Genomic DNA, 27,219 nt, shown 5'->3' with positions numbered 1-27,219 from the left:
GTAGATATATTTCATGTCCCTAATATAGAGCAGGCCAGTATGTATTAGCTTTAGTCCAACTCTTGTCGGAATCGAAGATGCCCTCTGTTTATCAGAGGTGTTTCAAAATTCAAAGACCAGGTGAGTGAATTATGCAATGACACTGTGTTTTTCATGCCTGCCATTTTCTTACAACTTTCTAAAATAAAGCTTATTCAGGACCACATGGTGCATACATGCTTATCATACTTTAATAACAGCTTTCTATGACTCCTGTAAAATATTTGGGTAAATATTGCCATTTTCTACTGCCAATCACAGGGATATACACAGCTTGTTCAGATAGGCTTATGGTTTTGATACAGTAAATGGCTAAAGATTATTTAAAGAAAAGACAATGATCTATTCAATGTGCAAGGGGTCCAATTTGTTAAATCACTGAGTACCTTCTGAAGAACCAAATGTCTATAGTGTCGTTTGGTTGACAGTAACTGTTGCCATGGGGTGCTACAAAATTTGTAAATCGACTGAAGCCATTTTCAAGGCCTTTTGTTAGTTTACTGTTGAGTTAGTTACATTTGACCTTGATCCACTCTGGCTGTAAGATGTGGTATCCATGACTTCTGGAGACAGTACAACAGTTATGTTTTGTTTTGTATATGTGTAACTTGTAAGTCCATGTAATAAATCTGCTGTTTTCAACAATGTTGTTGGAGACTATGCTGTCCATACAAACAATCTCCTGTATTTTTGGTCGTTACATTTCGGCTGTGTTACCAAATGATCTCAAAATTAAGAGAAATTCTTATTCAACTGGGTTGTATTCAGTCCTCACTTTTTCACGCTTCATAATAAACATTTACTTAAAATATCACTGTTTATTAAAACACTACTTATATCTTTTTTGTTCAAATTTCATTTGTGTATTTACAATGCTGTTGTTGTGTCTGAAAATGGAGAGAGAAAAACCAAACCATGTCAAGATGGTTGATGCTACAATTCATAATGTATCAAAACATTTGCTGAAACTTAATACAATAGTTAGTCAAATGATATCATAATTAATGATTGGTACACTTCCGATATTAGAATATGCTGATTTTGTTAATCTGTAATTAGAGATGATATGTTCCACTAATGCTGGTAATGAATTAAAATGTCAATAGTGGCCCTATTATCTGTCAACAGTTTTGAACAAGAACAAAACTTCCACAAAATTTTAACAATGTTACATTGTTACAAAATGATAGCAATGTTAAAACTTTTGAAATTCATTCTAAAAACTTCTGTCTGGCAGTTATCAACAATAGGTTATGTTGACTCTTTGCGAGGCTTTATTTTGCGAGTTCCTTAAGCATCTTTTCACACATCATCTGATAACGAGGAACATGGAAGCACCCTGTAACACAAAGATAAATGACATATTCCATATTAAGTTTACTCTTAGGTACGAGTGAATCTACTCAGACACCTATATATATACTAGGTCTCTGACCTTGCATGAGATGAACTATTTTGTATAATGAAGGGGCCATAATTCCATCATGGACTTTAAAAATAATGTCACAATGTTTCTTGAGGATGCATCATACAATAAACAACCAGTTCCCTGCAGAATGTTTGCAGAAAGCGTATAAACATATTTGGTGCTCAGTTGTCATTATTGATGCTGCAAATTGTGTTACATTCTTGTTAGTAATATGTACATAGCCGCTGACATGATTATATTACCTTTCCAAGGGCCACCCTTGAAGTCCATGCTGATTTCACCATTTCGATTGAGATAACCATACCATTCACCATTTTCTTCATCAACAAACTTAAGAAAAAGAGAAAACACGTCATTGTTATATAAAGATATTTATACACGTATATTGTACGGAAATGTAAGGGTACTAGATAATTCGAGGGTTTGTCAATTTGTCAATAAACATTTAAGTATATGGACATGTGTATCTCTTACGTGGGAATAGCTGTAGTCAAATATCTTCGCAAAGATATCAATCATTTTGGTATCGCCTGTTTCTTTATACACCATGAGGAATGCTATGAGGGCCTCGTTGTGAGCCCACCATAGTTTCATGTCCCACTCGAGCTGTGTGGGTGACCAGTTGTCTACGTCCAAAAAGTACATCAGTCCTCCATGGGTTTGGTCCCAGCCGTAATGGAAAGGGTTGAGTATGAACTTGTCTATGGCCATCTTTTTCACATCGTCGTTGCCCTTGGTGATGGCGTATTGCAGTAGGAACCAGCCAGCCTCGATGGAGTGACCTGGTAGCATCAGCCTCCCCATACACCCCGGGAGCTCCTCTCCGTCTGGACTGACATTCTCTAATATAACTGTGCCATCCCTCTGTAAAACAGTGTATATTCAGCTTTAGTAGCCAGAAATAATCAACTAATCCTGTATGATTAAACCGACCCATTTTAAGTTGCCTCCTATGTATCGGTCTCGGTATCACGGACGAGTCCCAGGACAAAACAGCTGTATGATGCAGCTTGATATATTCTGGCTTTACTGTATTTAGCTCTCAATTTGTTTTCGAATGATGATAATTTGTCTTTGGTACAACCCTTCTGGATTGTATGGTACTTTTGTAACGCATTTGTTGGATTACATGTAAATACTGAATGCGTTTACGTTTCATGTTCATCCAGATACGTGTTGTTTGTTGACATAAACCAATTGTCTGCGTTGTCCAAAATACCTGAACGTGTTTCTTAACTTCGGTCAGACACCATCCTGTAAGATCCCTATATTTGGTTTCAAGGGTTGGGTCCACAGATTCCAGCTGATCGATTAGACAAAGGAGCATCATGGGAACAGCGAGGGAACTAGTGGGCACCGCTCCTTCCATCGCAGGGCGTCCCAAGTCTGTGTCATCCTCGCGAACCCAGTGCACGATCTTCTCCATCATCTGTAAGGCCTCTATCTACGAACACAATAAACAGTATTCACGAGCTCATATACGATATATCGCCATCCTTTCCGTCATTTTGAGGGCATGACATACCAAAAAAATATTCCCTAGACTATCCACAAATACGCTAAGAAAAAACTACTTTTCAAACAGAACAGTGTCAATCTGGAATGAATTGCCAGAACAGGTTATATCAGCATTAAATGTAAACTCCTTCAAAAACAAGCTAGACGATCACTGGAAAAACCAAGAACTTTTCTTAAATTACACGGCATCAATTAAATCACAAACAATGTACAGTAGACCGGACAGAAGTACTATATCAATCTCATGTATTATTTTGAGTCTAGTAGCCTATAGAGGACTTTAAAAGTCCTGAACCAGAAATAAACTTATCTTATCTTATGACATCACATGAAGCAGAAGACGACTGCATTGGTCAAGGGTTTCACTGATAAAAGATTATTTGCGGAAGATATTGTTTTTACTCCATTTCTTCTTATTATTATTATTCTGATTTGTTTCCGACATTTTTCTCGAAAACCATAGAGCGGAATTCAACGGAACTTAACATTTTCGTTTTTCAAAAATCAAGTATGCCCATAGCTTTCCAAGTAAATAATACTGTCAACGATTCCAAAGCCTCGGACAAAAGATAAAACATTGATTCACACCTTCAGTTAAATTATATCAATAATACTTTCAAAAGCAAATATATAAGTATAAGGTCGGATTTAAAATTTTGTAAGCACCATATATGTCTTTTCCCCGCTCGCTCTGCCCATCTCCGACAGTGCCATCAGATAAAAACACTCGGAGAAGATGGAACGCTGTGTCTTCACCGCTTTGCCCTCCTCGGTCAGCACCAAGTGGCACTTCCAAGTCTGGGGATCCTTGGCGTATTTTTGAAGAAAATTCATTCCTAAAATTGTAAGGTATACCGACTTAGTACACAGGTGAATGTGTTATTTTCAGTATCCCTGACCAGTAACACATTCAGATAAGACACTGGCATTTCAAATATTCTTGTTTTCAAATTTTCTTGTATCGGTAGGTTTTATTCTGAAGGTTTCGGTTTGAGTAATCCTTTGAGAAATAGCGGTAACAAACACCATTTGTCTAAATCACCATTCGTTTACTAGCACTACAACGACTCGTACTAAACATCACATGGCCGTCGTGCAAGAGAGAATGTCTTCAGTTCTTCCTGAAAAATACCGGTAACAAACTTCACATGTCAATATCCAAAACGGCAAGAAGCAGAAATGTTCGATATCCGACCATGTTCATGATTGGCATACACAGGGTATACCAAAAGAAAGGATAGTCAAAATATGTCGGTTCATGCTAACACTAGCGTTAATACAGAGGACAAAACCATAATCACCCCTGCCTACGCGTAGCAGTCTCGATGTTGGGACAAAAGGAATTTAGCGATGGCTGGATATCGGGAGAACAGGAATATAGCGATGGCTGGATGTCGTTATCCAAGTAGGGTTGTGGTGACTGGATAAATTTGTCTAGGTAGGGTTGTGGTGACTGGATACTTTTGTCTAGGTAGGGTTGTGGTGACTGGATAAGTGTTATCTAGGCAGGGTTGTGGTGACTTGATAAGTATTATCTCGGTAGGGTTGTGGTGACTTGATAAGTATTATCTCGGTAGGGTTGTGGTGACTGGATAAATTTGTCTATGTAGGGCTGTGGTGACTTGATAAGTATTATCTCGGTAGGGTTGTGGTGACTAGATAAGTATTATCTCGGTAGGGTTGTGGTGACTTGATAAGTATTATCTCGGTAGGGTTGTGGTGACTAGATAAGTATTATCTCGGTAGGGGTGTGGTGACTTGATAAGTATTATCTCGGTAGGGTTGTGGTGACTGGATAAATTTGTCTATGTAGGGTTGTGGTGACTAGATAAGTATTATCTCGGTAGGGTTGTGGTGACTTGATAAGTATTATCTCGGTAGGGTTGTGGTGACTTGATAAGTATTATCTCGGTAGGGTTGTGGTGACTGGATAAATTTGTCTATGTAGGGTTGTGGTGACTAGATAAGTATTATCTCGGTAGGGTTGTGGTGACTAGATAAGTATTATCTCGGTAGGGTTGTGGTGACTGGATAAATTTGTCTATGTAGGGTTGTGGTGACTGGATAAAGGGTTTGTCTAGGTAGGGTTGTGGTGACTGGATAAATTTGTCTATGTAGGGGTGTGGTGACTTGATAAGTATTATCTCGGTAGGGTTGTGGTGACTGGATAAATGTTATCTAGGTAGGGTTGTGGTGACTGGATAAGTATTATCTCGTAGGGTTGTGGTGACTTGATAAGTATTATCTAGGCAGGGTTGTGGTGACTTGATAAGTATTAGCTCGGTAGGGTTGTGGTTACTGGATAAGTATTATCTCGGTAGGGTTGTGGTGACTAGATAAGTATTATCTCGGTAGGGTTGTGGTGACTTGATAAGTGTTATCTCGGTAGGGGTGTGGTGACTTGATAAGTATTATCTCGGTAGGGGTGTGGTGACTGGATAAATTTGTCTATGTAGGGTTGTGGTGACTGGATAAATTTGTCTAGGTAGGGTTGTCGTTACTGGATACATTTGTCTAGGTAGGGTTGTGGTGACTTGATAAATTTGTCTATGTAGGGTTGTGGTGACTGGATAAATTTGTCTAGGTAGGGTTGTGGTTACTGGATACATTTGTCTAGGTAGGGTTGTGGTGACTTGATAAGTATTATCTCGGTAGGGTTGTGGTGACTTGATAAGTATTATCTCGGTAGGGTTGTGGTGACTGGATAAATTTGTCTATGTAGGGTTGTGGTGACTTGATAAGTATTATCTCGGTAGGGTTGTGGTGACTTGATAAGTGTTATCTCGGTAGGGAGGTGGTGACTTGATAAGTATTATCTCGGTAGGGGTGTTGTGACTGGATAAATTTGTCTATGTAGGGTTGTGGTGACTTGATAAGTATCATCTCGGTAGGGTTGTGGTTACTTGATAAGTATTATCTCGGTAGGGGTGTGGTGACTTGATAAGTATTATCTCGGTAGGGTTGTGGTTACTGGATAAATTTGTCTAGGTAGGGTTGTGGTGACTAGATAAGTATTATCTCGGTAGGGGTGTGGTGACTTGATAAGTATTATCTCGGTAGGGTTGTGGTGACTGGATAAATTTGTCTATGTAGGGTTGTGGTTACTGGAAAAATTTGTCTAGGTAGGGTTGTGGTGACTAGATAAGTATTATCTCGGTAGGGTTGTGGTGACTTGATAAGTATTATCTCGGTAGGGTTGTGGTGACTGGATAAATTTGTCTATGTAGGGTTGTAGTTACTGGATAAATTTGTCTATGTAGGGTTGTGGTGACTTGCTAAGTATTATCTCGGTAGGGTTGTGGTGACTGGATAAATGTGTCTATGTAGGGATGTGGTGACTTGATAAGTATTATTTCGGTAGGGTTGTGGTGACTGGATAAATTTGTCTATGTAGGGTTGTGGTGACTGGATAAAGGGTTTGTCTAGGTAGGGTTGTGGTTACTGGATAAATTTGTCTATGTAGGGTTGTGGTGACTAGATAAGTATTATCTCGGTAGGGTTGTGGTGACTTGATAAGTGTTATCTCGGTAGGGGTGTGGTGACTTGATAAGTATTATCTCGGTAGGGGTGTGGTGACTGGATAAATTTGTCTATGTAGGGTTGTGGTGACTGGATAAATTTGTCTAGGTAGGGTTGTGGTTACTGGATACATTTGTCTAGGTAGGGTTGTGGTGACTTGATAAATTTGTCTAGGTAGGGTTGTGGTGACTAGATAAGTATTATCTCGGTAGGGTTGTGGTGACTTGATAAGTATTATCTCGGTAGGGTTGTGGTGACTGGATATATTTGTCTATGTAGGGTTGTGGTGACTTGATAAGTATTATCTCGGTAGGGTTGTGGTGACTTGATAAGTGTTATCTCGGTAGGGGTGTGGTGACTTGATAAGTATTATCTCGGTAGGGGTGTGGTGACTGGATAAATTTGTCTATGTAGGGTTGTGGTGACTTGATAAGTATCATCTCGGTAGGGTTGTGGTTACTTGATAAGTATTATCTCGGTAGGGGTGTGGTGACTTGATAAGTATTATCTCGGTAGGGTTGTGGTTACTGGATAAATTTGTCTAGGTAGGGTTGTGGTGACTAGATAAGTATTATCTCGGTAGGGGTGTGGTGACTTGATAAGTATTATCTCGGTAGGGTTGTGGTGACTGGATAAATTTGTCTATGTAGGGTTGTGGTTACTGGATAAATTTGTCTAGGTAGGGTTGTGGTGACTAGATAAGTATTATCTCGGTAGGGTTGTGGTGACTTGATAAGTATTATCTCGGTAGGGTTGTGGTGACTGGATAAATTTGTCTATGTAGGGTTGTAGTTACTGGATAAATTTGTCTATGTAGGGTTGTGGTGACTTGCTAAGTATTATCTCGGTAGGGTTGTGGTGACTGGATAAATGTGTCTATGTAGGGATGTGGTGACTTGATAAGTATTATTTCGGTAGGGTTGTGGTGACTGGATAAATTTGTCTATGTAGGGTTGTGGTGACTGGATAAAGGGTTTGTCTAGGTAGGGTTGTGGTTACTGGATAAATTTGTCTATGTAGGGTTGTGGTTACTGGATAAGTATTATCTCGGTAGGGTTGTGGTGACTTGATAAGTATTATCTCGGTAGGGTTGTGGTGACTTGATAAGTATTATCTCGGTAGGGTTGTGGTGACTGGACTTGAGAAAATTGATGCGCCAGGTATGAGGTTATTAGGTGTTCTTACCTTTCAAAGCTGCCTCCAGTATATCTTGTCGTCGGAACCTGTCCACTTCGTTGTAAAGGCGACAATATGTCCAGATCTGATGTTATTAAAAAAGGAGAGTTCAGTTCCTGTCGGCATGCCAATCGTTATCAGAACATCTTAAAGAAGTGTATTCTAGACTTTTTTTTGCATTTAGCACAAGCAGCGGAGAATTCTCTTCTATTGATACGAAAATAAGAAAATAACTAAAAATAAGGAAAAAACAGTTTAAACAACATTTTAAACCGTATATCTGTTTTAATATGAAACCATGGCAATATCTGTCTCCCAAGTTACTATCGCCACAACCCTAAGTCCCCTGTAACCGTCACCACGTACCGGTATCCCCGTTACCGGTATCACATACCTGTCTGTCCTGTAACAGTCATCACATACATGTCTGTCCCTGTAACAGCTATCACATACCTGTCTGTCCTGTACCGGTATCACATACCTGTCTCCCCTGTTACCGGTATCACATACCTGTCTGTCCTGTAACAGTCATCACATACCTGTCTGTCCCTGTTACCGGTATCACATACCTGTCTGTCCCTGTAACCGTAATCACATACCTGTCTCCCCTGTTATGTACCGGTACCACATACCTGTCTCCCCTGTAACCGTAATCACATACCTGTCTCCCCTGTTACCGGTATCACATACCTGTCTGTCCTGTAACCGTATCACATACCTGTCTCCCCTGTTACCGGTACCACATACCTGTCTCCCCTGTAACCGGTATCACATACCTGTCTCCCCTGTTACCGGTATCACATACCTGTCTCCCCTGTTACCGGTATCACATACCTGTCTCCCCTGTTACCGGTATCACATACCTGTCTCCCCTGTTACCGGTATCACATACCTGTCTCCCCTGTTACAGGTATCACATACCTGTCTCCCCTGTTACCGGTACCACATACCTGCCTCCCTGTTACCGGTATCACATACCTGTCTCCCCTGTTACCGGTATCACATACCTGTCTCCCCTGTAACCGGTATCACATACCTGTCTCCCCTGTTACCGGTATCACATACCTGTCTCCCCTGTTACCGGTACCACATACCTGTCTCCCCTGTTACCGGTATCACATACCTGTCTCCCCTGTTACCGGTATCACATACCTGTCTCCCCTGTTACCGGTACCACATACTTGTCTCCCCTGTTACCGGTACCACATACCTGTCTCCCCTGTTACCGGTATCACATACCTGTCTCCCCTGTTACCGGTACCACATACCTGTTTCCCCTGTTACCGGTATCACATACCTGTCTCCCCTGTTACCGGTATCACAAACTCGTCTCCCCTGTTTCCGGTATCACAAACTCGTCTCCCCTGTAACCGGTACCACATACCTGTATCCTCTGTTACCGGTATCACATACCTGTCTCCCTGTTACCGGTACCACATACCTGTCTCCCCTGTTACCGGTACCACATATACTTGTCTCCCCTGTTACCGGTATCACATACCTGTTTCCCCTGTTACCGGTACCACATACCGGTCTCCCCTGTTTCCGGTATCACAAGCTCGTCTCCCCTGTTACCGGTATCACATACCTGTCTCCCCTGTTACCGGTACCACATATAATAGTTCAGTCACCAGTCTACGTTATCGTGAAGTTATACATATCATACATTATTTGGTTTAAGGTTAGAAATCCGTGTCAAGCCCCCGTGTCACGGACAACGACCGCTATACTATACCTGTCTTGCCTGTAACCAGACGTGTTTTAAACGGTCATACACCTTCCCATCTTTACTGAGGCAATTGAAAAATCCCCTATTAACAAAAAGACATATGGTTTTATGATTTTATCTGCCAAGTAACTGTTACAAAATTATACACCTACTTATCATAAAGACTGTCGTTATAAATATATTCCATATCTCTATTTTATTCCATAGTCAATGTCAGTGTGCTTATTGAAATTAATCCAATTTTCTTTACATCATCGTAATATGTAACCATATGCAGCATATTTAATAGATGAATGAATAAATACACAATAATCGTAATAATTAAGAGCTCTCCAGATATTATATATGTTGTTGGCCGATACATAAATGTCATTTTCCTCTATCTGTGTTACAAATATGTCTTACTCTTCTTACCCATAAGTTTCATCATGCGAATGCTTTAGCCAGAAGTCCATGGTGCGATCCAAATCTTTGGCAATCCGTTCATAGAACTCAACAAGACGTGAAGCCATATTTGAGGAACCTATATTGATAGAAAAGGCGTGAATATATCTTGATCGTAAGTCTTATTATCTGTGTTCGTCTGTCATCTTTTCCTATCGCTAATGTAGTCATGAACAACGCATGTACAAAGTCATGAATGGAGCATTCTTGAGTGAAAGGAAACCAATTTTGTATAAATTTTGCGTCTGGGGCACGGGCCCCAACAGGGGAAATGTAGCAAAATCTTTAATTACAATCCTTCTTTATTCATATTTAGGATTGAAAGGATTTTGTCCATATATTTGGACTACTATAGTAGTAGTAAGGACTATTTCTTTCCGTCAATTCTAACCAGAAGCATACATCTGTGGTTTTGCCAGCCATACTGAAAGATCCAGCTGAGCGACACAGGACCCCTGGGCCTGTTGTTGATAAGTAACTGTCCCCTCAAGCATCGCGTGCTGGCGACTATATATATATGTGTGTGTTTGAAAAATAGTTTCAGTCCTGAAAATAGATAAAAGCCCCAATACAACAATTTAAGTAGTGGTCATTTTTGCCAAAAACGGGGGATACGTATTGTATATTGTTTCATGTTTAGCGATTGAAGTAGGTCACCTGACACCTGGGCCGTGTGCAAATCTACTGAATGAGCTCGCAACATAAAAACTAATGAAATATTGAAGTATGGGGATGTTTCGTGTCGTATTAGTTATATGTTTCCGTAAAACAAATAATCTCACGAAATTAGCTATCATGAAGCTAATAGTCGAAGCGACCATGTGATTATGCGGAAATTGACGGAAATCACCGAACAGACAAAGCACGGTGAGTATAAATTAGGAATTTGATAAAGATACGAAATAAAATATAAAAAAGTGGCCTTAAGTATTTGTTTAGGAAACCGATTATATAAATTATATCATTTAAGTTTCATTAAAACCGCTCTTGACTTTATGTTAAAATATAAAAGATGTTTATAACAATCATTTTGATCAAAATTTTATTTCTCAAAATGTAATTTCGACAAACCAATTACGTTGGCGCGCACCGGAAGCATCGTAAGGCGTGGGTTGCCATTGTTCAAGACGTTTCCCGGAGCCACGCGGTGAGGTAAACTAGATCTAACGAGTTGTTTTGATTACTTAAACACGATAAACATGGGAGACCGTGAAAACGAACAATTTAGAAAACTGTTTATCGGTGGGTTGAGCTATGAAACAACAGAAGATAGCCTTAAAGCCCATTTTGGACAATGGGGAAATATAATGGACTGCGTGGTAATGAAAGACGCCACTACCAAACGATCAAGAGGATTTGGATTCATCACGTATTCAAGTCCAGATGAACTAAATTTAGCACAAGAGAATCGTCCCCATCGAATTGACGGCAGGCAAGTAGAATCTAAACGTGCTATGCCAAGAAATAAGGATGGCGGTGAAGGAGAATCGTCGCAATCGTGTAAGAAAATGTTTGTTGGTGGTCTCCCCGACGATGCAACTGACGAAGAGGTTCGTGCAGTATTCTGTGAGTTCGGAGAAATTGAAAAAGTTGATTTGATCAAGGATAAGATCACTGGCAAAAACAAAAGGTTCTGCTTTGTAACATTCTTTGATTATGACCCTGTTGATCAGTGCGTGTTGAAAAAGAGACATGATGTAAATGGTAGAACAGTAGAGGTTAAGAAAGCTGTACCCAAGGATCAAGAGGGTGGAATGGGAGGACGCGGTGGCGGTCGTGGTGGAATGGGAGGCCGCGGTGGTGGTCGTGGTGGAACGGGAGGACGCGGTGGTGGTCGTAATGACTGGGACCAAGGCAGTGGCTTTAACCAGCAGAGTGGATACAATGACTTTAACCAAGGAGGTTATAGTGGAGGCGGAGGTGATTACAATCAAAGTTGGAACCAAGGTGGTGGTTATGACAACTACAATAGTGGTTACAATCAAAGCCAGAACAGTGGGGGAAATTGGGGTGGAAACCAGCAGCAAAGTTTTGGACAGAATTATGGTGATGGTTATGGGGGTGGAGCAATGAGGGGCGGCGGTGGTGGTGGTGGTGGTAGTGGTGGAAACTACCAGCAGCGATCAGGCCCCTATAACCAGAATCAAGGAAATTACAATCGAGGAGGAGGAGGAGGTGGCGGTTACAACAGGCGTTAAGATCTCCAGCACTCAAAACAGACTTTAACATAACATTTGATCAATATCATAAATAAGGAAGAAATAACAATTTATTGCAATCAAGATCTGTATAAATTAGGTAAAATAATAAATACAGAAACAGAATCTAACATTTTATGACATTGTTTTAATATGTTTGTGTCGCCATACATTTTGAAATGATGTATTTCACTTTTTACTCGTGTAAATATTGTTAAACTTGTACATTGTCATTCCGTTGTCGTTTTAAGTATCTTGCTGGTCACGAGTAGCCATTTTCATGCATCATCCACTAATACTATTTATAGTTATTCTGTTGGATAGACTTGTTATAGGATGAATTCAGTTTGGAACCTTCATAAAAAGTTGGACCTAAAAATATATTCTGCATTCACCTTCAAAAAGATTGGGTTGATGACTAGTGGAGAGGAATATTCAATTACTTGGTTATATAAAACGGAAATCTTTTTGACAGTGCATGTATAAAATTGGCTTAATACTTGTATTGGCTATCAGTAAAGGTAATGTACTCTATATGGGGGACCAGAATAATGCAATATTGTCGCAGATAGGTTGGAAACTGGTATTTTTAACAAAATGCTAATTGCAGTGGTTGAATACACTGTACCTGTACTTGAACAGTTAAAACAATTTTGAAATGAATCGTGTGAATTGGTATTTTAATTTGAACCAGGACATGTACACCTCAAATATAGGAATCTCCTAATGTTTGACAGAAACTTTGGGAATATTGAATTTCCAAAACCATATTCATGTATTTTTGTAAGACTTTTGATACCTTGATCTTTCACCAAGTCATCCACATGTTTTTTATTTCATTGTAATCCTGTAGTCATTGATCTTCACAATTTTGTACAGTGCATTTGTTTTAAAGGGTGTGAATTAATTGACTGACAAGTAATATAGTGTAGCCTGCCACCACACCTTCAGTTCTAAACTTTGTTTCAAGGATAAACATTGGCCATTCACTGTTTTGGTAATTATATAATGACATTTAAATTAAAGTAAAGTCCTGCTGTCTTTAAACTTTGTTTAGACAATATTAAGTACATAGATTACTCAAAGATTAGATCAAATTTTAAACCAATGATATTTTTTTCTGCAATAGAATTTTTTGATAAACATCGCATTCATTACACCTTTGATGTTGTAACAGCTACATGTATGTTTTACGAGAGGCCTTTCTTTTTGGGGTTACTAATCAAAGAAAATTTCACATACTAATTTTAAAGGATGTCAATTTTTTTTTGATTTGATGACAACTGGCAATTTAGGAATACTAGAACATTCTATGTTTCTCAATCATAATGAACATGATATTGTGCATTCTTTGAATAAATTAACCTTGTCATTAGATATAAATATTTGTTTGCGTTGTATATTTTGATTGAATGCATATATGACAAATTTTCAATTTTACAGGGGGCAGGTTATCTGGCTACATATCCTTGCATTGCAATGTTCAGAGAAGAAGCTTTGAATTGAAAGTCATGTTTGTCCTACTACGGGTACATTGTTTATACCAGGTTAACATTAGAAATTCAATCTGGTAAGCCTTTTTAGCCCACCATCATCAGATGGTGGGCTATTAAAATCGCCTTGCGTCCGTAAACAATTATTGTTATCGTTATTTCTGATGTGAACTGAAGGGATCTTTCTCAAATTTCATATGCAGGTCCCCTTGGTCTGTAGTTATGCATATTGCATTTTGGGACCAATCGGAAAACAACATGGCCGACAGGCAGCCATCTTGGATTTTGACAATTGAAGTTTGTTATCGCTATTTCTCAGAAAGTACTGAAGGGATCTTTCTGAAATTTCATATGTAGGTTCCCCTTGGTCCGTCGTATTGCATTTTAGGACCAATCTGAAAACAACATTGTCGACAGACAGCCATTATTGCTAAATCTCAAATTTCATATATAAGTTCCCCTTGTTTGAAAAGTACTGGAGGGATGTTTCTCAATTTACACATATTAGTAAGAGGAAGGGAAAAATAGAGAGATCAATCTGACATGGAACAAGATCATTAAATGGTGGGCGCCAAGATCCCTCTGGGATCTCTTGTTTTACAACCTTGGTATCCTTAAGTTGTCCTGAGGGACGGGGTCAGTTTTTCGTGTTTTATGTGTATGCATAAAATTGACTTGTCCAGATAATTTTGTATCTGGTATTTGTACAGACAAAATACGACCAAATTTGAAATGGCACCATTTAAGTTCAAATACCAAACATTTTCGGAACCCCTAGAATGCTCCTATTGTCTGGTTACCAGTGCTTACACATATTCAGCAAGTAATGTGCTGTGATGAAGGCTAACATGTAAAATGTTTGTTTAAACACGTTTTTGTCAAAGGGTATGTGAAAGGTTGGAATGGATATGATCATAATCGTAAACTAGAGCTGTCACCGAGGGAGTGACAAGTATACCCCCCCCCCCCCCCCCCCGCTTTTCCATGATTGGTTTGGATACTTTGTGAAGCTGCCTATTTATGGTACTATAACCAAATCAAACATGTTCTGTGTTTAAGTAAGAACTAAGTGAATGCATAGCCGAACAAAATTTTGCTTGTTTTTAAAAAAAAAAGGGGGGGGGGGGCATAACTCTATTAGAACTGGTAATTCGGCAAAATCTTTGCATAGAGCTAAGCCTCATAGGGTCCTCTAACTACATACCAAATTTTAGTAAAATCCATTGAAAACAAAGCAAATGCATAGCCGGACAAGCTAGTAACCATTTTTTTACATAAAGGGACATAACTCTGTAAAAAGTTTTTTTTCGGAAGAAGCCGTTACTGGAGACGCAACTTCATGCCATCCTCCAACTCTGTAAAAAGGTTTTTTTCGGAAGAAACCGTTACTGGAGACACGACTTCATGCCATCCTTCAAAGTTTCAAGAAAATCCATCAAAAACTAAGTGAATGCATAGCCGGACAAAATTATGACACATTTTGTATGAAAAAGGGGCATAGCTCTGTTAAAAAGGGCTAAATCGCAAAATCACTGCAGGGGACACAAGTTCATATGGTCTTCTAACTATATACCAAATTTGAGTGAAATCCATAAAGAAATGAGCGAATGCATAGCCGGACAAATTTTGTGACGGACGGACGGACAAGCTGATTCTAGTATACCCCCCACCCCTACGTTGCGGATGGTATAAAAGATAATGGGAGATCTAGACCCTGACGGTTGCTATGCGCCAACTCATTATCGTACTGATAATGATTACCTACCGATTTTCGACATACAATATGATATTCGTGTAATATTTAAGGAATATTAATATTCAGAGCATTGCTCTGACCTTTCCAATCCATCTTAGTCCATCGTCATGTGTACTCGGTCGTTTTAACATTTTTAACTTCTCAAAAACTCCTGGAATTATTCAGAAACCTTTCTTGGCTTATTGTCTACAAAAATTGTAAATTACATGGACCCTACCCCTGAGGGGCAGGGCAAAAAGGAGTCGAATTTACTGATATTTCAAAAATCTTCTCAAGACCCAGATATGGTAGTCTAATATACTCTTCATGGATTGAGGGGTCTTGAGGTGCTTCATCAAAATTGTAAACTTCATGGCCCCTGGGTGTAACACCCCCCTGTAGAAGGGCTAAATTTTACTCAAGATTATATAGGAAACTCATATTTTAGCATTGTTTCATTTTAATTGAAATTTGGTCAGGACTAACTTTTCTCAACGACATGTTATCAGACAAGGTCAAGGTCAAGGCCTTGCTATGGGTGAAAAATAAAATAATAAGTTTTATGATCATCAGATGGAAAAAAAGGCGATTTTTTCCCCTGTCAAAATTCAACAAGAATTTCATGGAAGTGGATGTGTCGCCTGCATAGCAAGCTAGGATTTGAATTAAAAAAAAAAAAACCAGCATGGATATTCATTGTATCTATTCCAAGCATAATTTGTAAGATTTGCCGGATGGATTCCCATACAATGCATGAACTCACGAATGATGGTAATACCTATATGGGGCCTTTTTCAGAAAAAGGCGACACAAAAATTGGAAATATATAAATCCATCGGTTTTAAGTAAAAATAAAAACGTTTTCAGGATCTGATTTTATTTCTCTTGGTGAACATTTATAAGCAGAAAAACAACAACATTTAATAAATTTGAGTAGTAATAATAAATTGATATCAAATGCAATCTTTGCACAAAACCCTGTGTGAAATAATTATTATTGCAGTGATTATTCTTAAACCAGTGTTATGAATATTGAACTGTGTATTCAGATTTCTCACCTGTTGCCAAATCATCTAATGACTAACATTTAACCCTAGTCCTTATTCTAAAGACGTTAGATCTAAGAGGTTTTGTAGACATGATGAGTGAATTATTGATTACAAGAACATTCAACTACATTTATGTACAGAACTTCTTACCCCGAACATGTCAACATAGTGCTATCCATACTGGTTTGTGATGACTGTAGTAGACCTTTTCCCAAGCAAGCACTTTTGGTAAGGAAGCACTGTATGAAGTTTGAGTTTGATTGGCCAAAGGGAACTCAAGTTTTGCACGGAAACAAATTTTCTATTAATAGTAACAGTGACTTTGACCTTTGAACCTGAAAAGCAATCCCAAGCAAGTACTTTTGGTAAGGAAGCACTGTATGAAGTTTGATTTTCATTGGCAAAAGTGAACTCAAGTTATTACACGGAAACCAATTTTCTATTAATAGTAACAGTGACCTTGACATTTGAACCTGAAAAGCAATCCCAAGCAAGTACTTTTGGTAAGGAAGCACTGTATGATGACCATGTGTAAGACGAGTTTTTAAGCTCAACATGTTATCAAGTATAAATAAAGACCATTATTATTATTATTATTATGAAGTTTGAGTTTGATTGGCCAAAGGGAACTCAAGTTATTGCACGGAAACCATTGTGCGGACGACGCCGACATAGTAATACCCATATGTCACCTTTTCAAGGCGACACAAAAATCTCCCAAAACTGCACATGTACCTAAGGGCATGATGTTTGGCACATCGATAACATGTATGGCTGGCTACAAATTGTATGCTTATCTCTGACATTGACCGTCATTTAAGGTCACAAAAGTCAAATGATGAAAAAATTTGAATTGTTTCAAAATGGTTTATTTAGGTATTGTTTTAAAGAACCTGCTCTTATGAAGTCCTGTTCAAAGTTTCAATGTCAAATCATCGAAAAATAATGCAGATATGGACTTGAAGAATGTTTTTTCCCGCCAAAATTCAAAATTATCCAAAAATTGCAATTCAAATATTTTTTCTTTCATTACTGTGACCCATACACTTGATGACTAGTACATCTAAAGCATGAGTTGGCGGCTGCAATAGTTATGCAAAAAGTTCACCTAGATCAACAAAGTTCAAGGTCAAAGTAATCAAATGACATATGAAATTGACCGTCAGTTAGACAACATATCTGAGATTTCCTGGATGCAAATCCCACGTTTTGGGCCAAATTGACTGAAACTTAAAAAATCTTCTCAAGATCCAGATTTTGTTGAATCAAATACTCTTCATGGATGAAAATGTCTTAAAGTGATAATTGTAAATTTCATGGCTCATATGTTTCCCCCATGGAGAAGTGTTAACTTTACTAGTTTTTGAAGAAAAATCAAATGTTAATGAAATGATTCAAAAATTGGTTAGATTATGAGGAGTGGCATAGTTATACTACTAATTATGTAGGAACTGTTTAGAAATACATTGTAAATACATAGAACATAAAAGTGATATGTGACCGTTAAGGCCTCTTGTTTAATTATACACGTACTTTTTATAGTTATCTCAATTAAAACGGCATTGTATTTGTGAAAAAATATCGTAGATCCTTTCGTTTAAACCAAGATAAAGACTAATGGACACCCCATTATGTGTAGTTTCATTGGTCTGTAAAAAATTGTGGAGACAAAAATTTAAGGAATGCACCTCTCACCGAATGTGTTTGTGGTCGTCAAATTGAGATTAATATTTTGGGGCTATTTAAGTCCTAGACCACTGTTACACATATAGGACTCGCTTTTATTGCCTGCTATGTAATGCATCTTGGAACTTGTCACAATAATGAATATTGAGATTGCATTCTGGACTCATTCTCATTGGGAATGTTTGTCATCACCATGGAACCCCACAGGTACACCCCACAGTCATACCTGTGGAGATTGTGTTTAAACGTTTCCTCATACTCAAAGACACAGATTATTAATAATTGGCCAGGAGATACACACGAGGAAGTGCTATAAACAACTCAAATATAATTTCGTCATATTTTATATTTACCCATCTTTTCCGGTTTCAGAAGAACCGTATTTATGCTATGCAAGCAGCTTTTTAGTCGCAAACATTTTCGATATAGACAATCTATATGTATTTACATTTACACTGCAGCCCCACTACCAAGCTCATTTGCAGGTTATGACTCCATAACTTTCAAACCTTTATTATGACGTCATTATTATTGTCATGTCGGCGATAACGAAAGATGGCTGTTGAAAAGGCTGTTCCGTCTTTGACGATGATAATTTGTTCATCCATCGTAGGAGCAAAATTCCTGGATATGGTCTTTAAAAGTCAATGTCAAAAGTAAATATAAGCACTGAACTGCTTTCAACAGCAGTTCAAAGTCATTGTCGACGTCAGGCGAACGACGGATGGACGCTACACCACGGCATAAGCTCACTTGCCAATTCGAGCAGTTGAGTCAAAGTCATACAGTGACAGTACTGCTATGAGTGGCTTAGGGCCACAGTCGTCTGCTTCTAAGCATACCTTTCAATACATGTAGGGATTTGCTACACATTGCCAAAACAATCACAGGAGCTCGTTTCTATTGGTATTTAATGTTGAGTCCAGTGTCATGGACCGATAGAGCATAATTAATGGATAAGAGCGGATTCGGCTTGTCGTCCACTTCGATTAAGTATATCAATTTCCTGGAATCTCTTCAATACGCCTACGGCGTGATATCTTATAGCGTAGTCATAATTGCAGAGTTGTGGTTTTGCTGACCGGAATATATTCCCGAAAACCTCGGTTTTCCAGTCAAGCATTGGTTTACATGACATTAAAAACCAGTGCTTTAAGTTGATCCCCGATGCTAGTTGCATGCTTCAAATAATATTTTAATATTTTGTATTGATCAATAGATAGTTCTAAACGACCTCAGTGATTGTGATCCCATGTGCGCCCTTACAAAATAACAAAATACAATTTTAAGTTGTTTCGTAACCTATCATCACTGAGGCATAATTAAGAACATGATACATTTCAAGTTTATTTTAATTTTCCAAAACAGGATCTCAATATCATCTACACTAGACTCAATTATTTGATATTTCATAAGATATATATACAAAGATATATTTATATTTGTCTGGCATTGTCATTATATAGTCTGTTTGAGAGCTCTGGCATTGATGTACGTTTAAATGCCATCCATCACGCGCTACACTTATCAGCGTATTAATACAACTCAAACCGGAACTACAATATCCAGGATGATTAAGTTTAACGACTAATTGTTTTGTCTACATTATTTGCTATAAAAATTACGCCATTTGCGCATTACGTTGATAATAAAATGATTAACAAAATTGAGGTTTTTAAAAAAAAAAAAATCCATGTACTATTTTGTTTGCTAAAAAGCACGCGACCATGTTCCGGCTGTTCCAACGACTGCAAAAAATCTGCTGACTGTCGGTAAGGCGGGAATTATGAATTTTAGATATGAATTATAGCATTTAAAAAATAAAAAAAGTAAAAGGAATATAAATATAAACGTTGAACTGTTTTTGTATGGTTTTTATGATCTATTTGAATGCCAGAGCTTTGCAAGCAAACAAATCATAATGTTGTTTGCATGCAAAGCTCTGGCATTCAAATAGATCATAAATACCATACAAAAACAGTTCAATGCTTAAATATAGAATAAAGTTAAAGTGTCCATGTGACGGTAAATAATAATAAAATAAAAGTCAAACACAGATCTGCTGTCTCCCTAGTACTTTCGCGGCTATATCGTGCTATGTTAGCTCTGTAATTATAAATGGTTCCCGATAATCCGATGCTTTAGAAAGTATTAACAGATGGACCTGATACTCCATCTTCTTGAAGACTGTTCCATAATCTTACTTCCCGTGGAGGGTAGATATGTTTCCCTATTTGAATGTTGTAGGTAGGTTGCGACTTCTGGTACCATATCTTTCCTAAAGGTCCTGCCACATTATGAATATGAGAAACTATGTCGTATACACCGCTTGTCAGTTTGTTTACCTCTATGATATCTTCTTTTTTTCGGACGTTCAGGGAACCGTGTAGATCAATCATGTTGTAAAAAAAGGCCACGGGGGCCTTTCCCCACCCCCAGGGACTTAGTTTCTTTATCATGTTTTGAAACCATTGAGATTCCTAAACCATAGCCATATATAGCATTGCTGGGCATCAAGATATCAACACCATCATGATGTTACAATTGACCATAGGGGTTTATCCCCACCCCATACCCATATATAGCTGGGCGTCAAGAGATAAACACAATCCGGTTGTAAAGATGGGCCCTGAGGTCTTTAATACCCCCAAGAACTTCAGTTTCTTTAAACAAAAACAATCCCTGGGGTCTTTTCACATCCCTAGGGAGTCTGGACTTTGATTCTTGGTTATGTCCTTGAAGCAGTTGAGATCCCCATCCCATGACCATATAGCATTATTCGAATTCAGGTGAGGGATACATGTCCTTTTAGCCTCTTCTTTAAGTTCTCCAAGCGTACGACCTATGTGCATGATCGGTTTAAATTACCAAGGATGGGTGTACAGTAATGTCCAACCACAAGGACTCTAGAATTCGTTAGTATAGGTGTATTTGGACGTAAAGCACAGACCGTTCGCTAAGAACAGCTAGACTAAAACAAATTGCAGGTCCCTGTGTATCAAACCAACAGGATGACCTACATATCCCGGCATCATATAAACAGCTGAACTGTGAATTCGACAGCAGACAAAAGTTTTGAGGAATGTGATACTTTGGTGTCATGCCGGTCTTCGGATGTTATAAAAGTAGGTTCCTACCTTCTGCGAGTTTCAATGTAGTAATTTGGCTCAGCCACTAACACCCCTTCCCGTTTCGTCGTTCGTTCGTGTATAACACAAGTTGTCTCCCTTCCTTCAAATGATAACGGCGCATTGGGCCAGCGGGAAAAAAAAACACCAACGCATTCGTCGGCGTGTTGGTAACTGTGTTGGTGATTTCATAACCGTTTCTTCATGTAATGTACAAATCGTCTTGCCAAAAAAGACATCTAGTCTACCATAAATGAATTATATGTATGATGCGTGTTAAAATATAATTGTATGTGGAAATCAGAGCAAAATTGTAAATATCAGAAAGTTTCATCAATAAATAAAACAAACGGTTGCTTTTCAGAGTAAGCATTTTAATTCAACTAAATTGCTGTCGTTATGATTTCACAATTTATATAATTATGGACGCCCCCGGCTGATATGTTATTTCAATAAATACTTTTTTTTCAATGTCATAAAAATATAACATTTAAAAAAAAATATATGTACATCTAAACAAAATCCATTTTACCGAATCCCATCTTTGACCGAACAGTCGGTTCTGACTGTTAGGTAGGTACAATCAGAAGAGATTTTACACATTACAATTACAAAACCAACTGTATATAACCTAAACAACTGTATATAACCTAAACAACAGTATATAACCTGAACAACTGTATATAACATAAACAACTCTATATAACATAAACAACTGTATATAACCTAAACAACTATATAACCTAAACAACTATATAACCTAAACAACTGTATATAACCTAAACAACTGTATATAACCTAAACAACTGTATATAACCTAAACAACTATATAACCTAAACAACTGTATATAACCTAAACAACTGTATATAACCTAAATAGAGGTTACACAACGAGTGGTTGTTGGATATGGAATTTATTTCACACGAGTAATTTTTTTTTTTAAAGTTACAGAAGACACGAGCTTTAGCGAGTGATTTTTGCAACTTTTAAAAAATAACTTACGAGTGTGAAATAAATTCCATATTTAACAATTTCGAGTCGTGTGACCTGTTTCTACCACAATAATATCGGCTTGAATCAAAGGGAAACGTGGCCAAGTATAATTTCGCGTATGCAAATAAAGTGTACTGGTGACGTCCGGGACCCGGTGATGTGACGTCATTAGATTATTGATGACGCCAATAACAATTGCAGCTTGGGTCAAAGTTCACCGTGTTAGCCAATCGAAATGCGTACAGAGTTTATACCACGTGTGGTATAAACAGATTGTTAATCAATAGCTGTAATGATTAACTGATGGTCTGAGAGTTGAATAACACAGGGTATTGTGGTAGAAATAGAGGTTACACAACGAGTGATTGTTGGATATGGAATTTATTTCACACGAGTAAGTTATTTTTTAAAAGTTACAAAAGACACGAGCTTTAGCGAGTGTTTTTTGCAACTTTTAAAAAATAACTTACGAGTGTGAAATAAATTCCATATTTAACAATTTCGAGTCGTGTGACCTGTTTCTACCACAATAATATCGGCTTGAATCAAAGGGAAACGTGGCCAAGTATAATTTCGCGTATGCAAATAAAGTGTACCGGTGACGTCCGGGACCCGGTGATATGACGTCATTAGATTATTGATGACGTCAATAACAATTGCAGCTTGGGTCAAAGTTCACCGTGTTAGCCAATCAAAATGCGTACAGAGTTTATACCACGTGTGGTATAAACAGATTGTTAATCAACAGTTGTAATGATTAACTGATGGTCTGAGAGTTGAATAACACAGGGTATTGTGGTAGAAAGTTGTTTCTACCACAATACCCTGCGTTATTCCACTCTAAAGCTCGTGTCTTTTGTAACTTTTAAACAAGAGATCCCAGAGGGATCTTGGCGCCCACCATTGAATGTTCTTCATAGGTTCCATGTCAGATTGATCTTTTCTCTACTTTTCTCTTCTTCTAAGTCTTACTAATCTGTGTAAATTCAGAAGAAACCTCTAGTACTTTTCAAACAAGGGAAACCTATATATAAAATTTAAGATTAAGGCACCAAGGGGAACCTATATATGGAATTTGAGAAAGATTCCTTCAGTACTTTCTGAGAAATAGCGATAACAAACTTCAATTGTCAAAATCCAAGATGGCTGCCTTTCGGCCATGTTGTTTTCCGATTGGTCTCAAAATACAATATGCATAACTAGGCACCTGGGGGAACCTATATATGAAATTTCAGGAAGATCCCTTCATTAGTTTCTTAGAAATAGCAATAACCAGTTTCAATTTTCGAAATCCAAGATGGCTGCCTGTCGGCCATGTTGTTTTCTGATTAGTCTCAAAATACAATATGCATAACTAGGCACCAAGGGGAACCTACATATGAAATTTCAGGAAGATTCCTTCAGTGCTTTCTGAGAATTATCGATAACAAACTTCAATTGTCAAAATCCAAGATGGCTGCCTGTCGGCCATGTTGTTTTCTGATTGGTCTCAAAATGCAATATGCATAACAAGGCACCAAGAGGAACCTACATATGAAATTTGAGAAAGATCCCTTCAGTACTTTCTCAGAAATAGCGATAACAAACTTCAATTGTCAAAATCCAAGATGGCTGCCTGACGGCCATCTTGTTTTCCGATCGGTCCCAAAATGCTATATGCATAACAAGGCACCAAGAGGAACCTACATATGAAATTTGAGAAAGATCCCTTCAGTACTTTCTCAGAAATAGCGATAACAAACTTCAATTGTCAAAATCCAAGATGGCTGCCTGACGGCCATCTTGTTTTCCGATCGGTCCCAAAATGCTATATGCATAACAAGGCACCAAGAGGAACCTACATATGAAATTTGAGAAAGATCCCTTCAGTACTTTCTCAGAAATAGCGATAACAAACTTCAATGGTCAAAATCCAAGATGGCTGCCTGTCGGCCATGTTGTTTTCCGATCGGTCCCAAAATGCAATATGCATAACTATGTTAGGCACCAAGGGGAACCTACATATGAAATTTGAGAAAGATCCCTTCAGTTCTTTCTCAGAAATAGCGATAACAAACTTCAATGGTCAAATCCAAGATGGCTGCCTGTCGGCCATGTTGTTTTCCGATCGGTCCCAAAATGGAATATGCATAACTAGGCACCAAGGGGAACCTACATATGAAATTTGAGAAAGATCCCTTCAGTACTTTCTGAGGATTAGCGATAACAAGAATTGTTTACGGACGGACGGACGGACGGACGGACGGAGGGAGGGAGGGACGGCCGGACGGACCACGGACGCAGGGCGATTTGAATAGCCCACCATCTGATGATGGTGGGCTAAAAATAACTTACTCGTGTGAAATAAATTCCATATCCAACAACCACTCGTTGTGTAACCTCTATTTCTACCACAATAGGCTGTGTTATTCCACTCTCAGGCCATTGTATAAATGTGCCGACTGTTGGATAAATATTTGTTATATACCCCTAGTGGTATATGACCTTCCGGTCTTTTGATTGGTCAAGAATTCGAAATTTGACCCAAGCTGCAATTGGGTTAGACGTCATCAATAATCGAATGACGTCACATCACCGGGTCCCGGACGTCACCGGTACACTTTACTTGCATATGGGGAATTATTCTCGGCCACGTAAGTTATTTTTTAAAAGTTGCAAAATACACTCGCTAAAGCTCGTGTCTTTTGTAACTTTTAAGATATAACTTACTCGTGTGAAATAAATTCCATATCCAACAACCACTCGTTGTGTAACCTCTATGTATATAACCTAAACAACTGTATATAACCTATAGACCTTACCCGGCTTAATTAAAACACGAGGGCCACCATCCAAAGTTCTTCATTGGTTCTTTCCATTTTTCCTCGTAACCCCTCAACATAACAATCTGACAGAAATGTAATGTTAGTTCTTCAACCCTATATTGACATGTACAACTAGCGACAAAGAAGAAACAACACAAGGAATCACAGATGACTGCCTCTCACCCACTTTGTTGTCCGGTCAGTCTCAAACCTACCAGCTGTAGTAGTTTTAAACCAAAACACTGAAGTACTATAGAGAAGCGTTAGTCAGATGCAACAGGTGAAATCTTAATCAAATTTAAGCAATTATAGATGCCAGCATGCTTGTTGATATTCAATATAGCGAGTACTTATTTTTTACTTATAAGTACAAACCATCAAAGTCATTCGTTTATCAAACACTGTAACATCCTATTATGTTCACCTAGAGCAGTGTCCGGGATGGGTAACTAATATAGCCACACTCCCCAATGCGGTCTAGTTCCCACTCTGTTCCAACTAGTGTCGACGTATACATTCAAAGCGCATGTACCAAAAACTACTGTCTGAGCCAAAACTCATAGAATTAAAAATACTGACTATTTTATTGATGTACATTATAATCAATATATGTTTCTAAACAAGCAATTAATGAATGATAGTTTGGTCAATTTAAAATGAAGTACCTAAATGGATTATTTGTTTAAGGCTTAGAATGCTAGTTTATAAGTTAAATTATTTAAAATCAAAGGTTACGTTTAAGTTACATGATAGCCAATCTGGATGCTTTACCTACATGGTATGCATCAACATTACTTATACTAACAACAGGATCATATTTGAATACCATATTTTCTGGCTTCAGACTAAAATTGAAAGCATAGTTTTGAAGGAAAATTTAATATTATATCTATAGCCATATATCATGGCCCAGTGTTTTATTTTAAGAAAAACTTAAAAACCTTTTAACCTACCTTATAACTACAGACATTTGACCTAATTCAGAATACGTATTGAAAAAAAAATCACAGAATCACAGTCTTAAAGTCGTTGAAACCTTAGTTTAGCTTACTAATGACACTTATTCGTCATTTTTTTTAAAGGAGTAATGGTGACATCTCCATTAATTTTTTTTTTTATATAATTGTTTCACAATAATGATATTACACCTCCTGGTTGTGGATATATACATTTTGATTATATAATATACACAAATTGTTCTTTCTAGTACTATGTGCAGTTGAGAAAAGGTTGTTTGTAGAAAAAATTACAATAAGAGTTTGCCAGACTATATTATAACCATGGGATTGTCGTCGTATTCTATAATTATAGGAGGAATTCCAATCAGATAGTGAGAATAGAGGATTGATTATTGGCACTGACAACATACTGAACTCCAAGACGAGAAGACAGTTCCATGAACAAAACAAGACACATTTTAATACAAGCTTATGTACAATTTAACTACATATTTAATATGCATTATACAATTGAAAATTCGGTTTGTAACTTAAAGCCGTATACTCCCAAATAACCTTTAATTCTAGTTGCACACATGTATTAATGGCAATCAAAGATGCTTATTCACGCTCTCCTAACATCAAAATAACCATTGGACTGGACGCTTGATCAGGGGAATCCTTGTGACATCAGTGTATAACAAGAAATATCTTTAAAAAGATAAACGGCATAGTTTTAATGCTGGTGGTTATAATGTAAAATTGCTGGTGAATAAATTAACGAACTAATGCGTTTCAGCACGGATAACAAAATTATATCAGTTTGAATCATTTTTGGTGATAATAAGACTGCACTTGAATCAGGAATATAATTCTATTAATGTGTCATTTGAAAAGATAATCCACTTGCATTCAATCTTAACTTTAGTTTCGCTTTTAACTGCATATCTGCATTTTGCATTTACCGCTACATTGACCAATCACATACTTCATCTTGACTCGTAACGCCACCTGTCGCATCATATCCAGGCCAAAATATTATTATACGGCTATGCCGAAAAATAACTCGCCGCATTTATTTTTAGGCTATCGCGATATTTGTATCACAGAGCCGAGAGCCAGGCTACAACAACGTACACTACACATAAACTACACACGAGCGTTGTTCTTAAATATGCATACAACAAAAACATCGATATGTTCGAGGAATACGAAAAAAACAACTAACCAGCAATCCAATAGACGCCCGACAAAATCGGAATTCAAGTCTTCCTCTTCTGGGGTTTTGTCGATTCCAGTCCCTTTTACGTTTCTATTTAGGAGAATCTGTCTGCGTTTTA

General features: G+C 37.9%; 2 protein-coding genes across 2 annotated transcripts; one reads left to right on the top strand and one right to left on the bottom strand.

Moving 5' to 3' along the window:
- Positions 1–212: 212 nt before the first annotated feature.
- LOC117331434 (N-acylglucosamine 2-epimerase-like) lies at positions 213–21,243 on the bottom strand. Its single transcript, XM_033890146.1, has 9 exons — positions 21,153–21,243; positions 9,825–9,933; positions 9,417–9,492; positions 7,691–7,766; positions 3,653–3,822; positions 2,688–2,912; positions 1,943–2,332; positions 1,711–1,798; positions 213–1,378 (listed from the first exon to the last, which is right to left on the bottom strand). The coding sequence occupies exons 2-9, from the start codon at positions 9,920–9,922 to the stop codon at positions 1,314–1,316; spliced, it is 1,188 nt and encodes a 395-aa protein (XP_033746037.1). The 5' UTR covers positions 9,923–9,933; positions 21,153–21,243; the 3' UTR covers positions 213–1,313.
- On the top strand, positions 10,936–13,435 carry LOC117331435 (heterogeneous nuclear ribonucleoprotein 87F-like). Its single transcript, XM_033890147.1, has one exon. The coding sequence runs from the start codon at positions 11,054–11,056 to the stop codon at positions 12,050–12,052; it is 999 nt and encodes a 332-aa protein (XP_033746038.1). The 5' UTR covers positions 10,936–11,053; the 3' UTR covers positions 12,053–13,435.
- Positions 21,244–27,219: the final 5,976 nt, after the last annotated feature.

Source organism: Pecten maximus, chromosome 7 (genome assembly GCF_902652985.1).
Source record: "Pecten maximus chromosome 7, xPecMax1.1, whole genome shotgun sequence".
Lineage (NCBI taxonomy): Eukaryota > Metazoa > Mollusca > Bivalvia > Pectinida > Pectinidae > Pecten > Pecten maximus.
The sequence above is the reverse complement of the archived record's forward strand: the minus strand, read 5'-3'. Positions and strand labels throughout refer to the sequence as shown.

What these genes read in the sequence shown, in the direction of transcription:
- LOC117331434 (XM_033890146.1), bottom strand. Translation starts at nt 9,922, where the DNA reads ATGGCTTCACGTCTTGTTGAGTTCTATGAACGGATTGCCAAAGATTTG. An exon ending in TCGCATGATGAAACTTATGG is followed by an intron (nt 9,493 to 9,824) that starts GTAAGAAGAGTA and finishes TTTTGTTAATAG; the next exon opens with GGGATTTTTCAATTGCCTCA. An exon ending in AAGTTAAGAAACACGTTCAG is followed by an intron (nt 2,333 to 2,687) that starts GTATTTTGGACA and finishes ACTGTTTTACAG; the next exon opens with AGGGATGGCACAGTTATATT.
- LOC117331435 (XM_033890147.1), top strand. Translation starts at nt 11,054, where the DNA reads ATGGGAGACCGTGAAAACGAACAATTTAGAAAACTGTTTATCGGTGGG.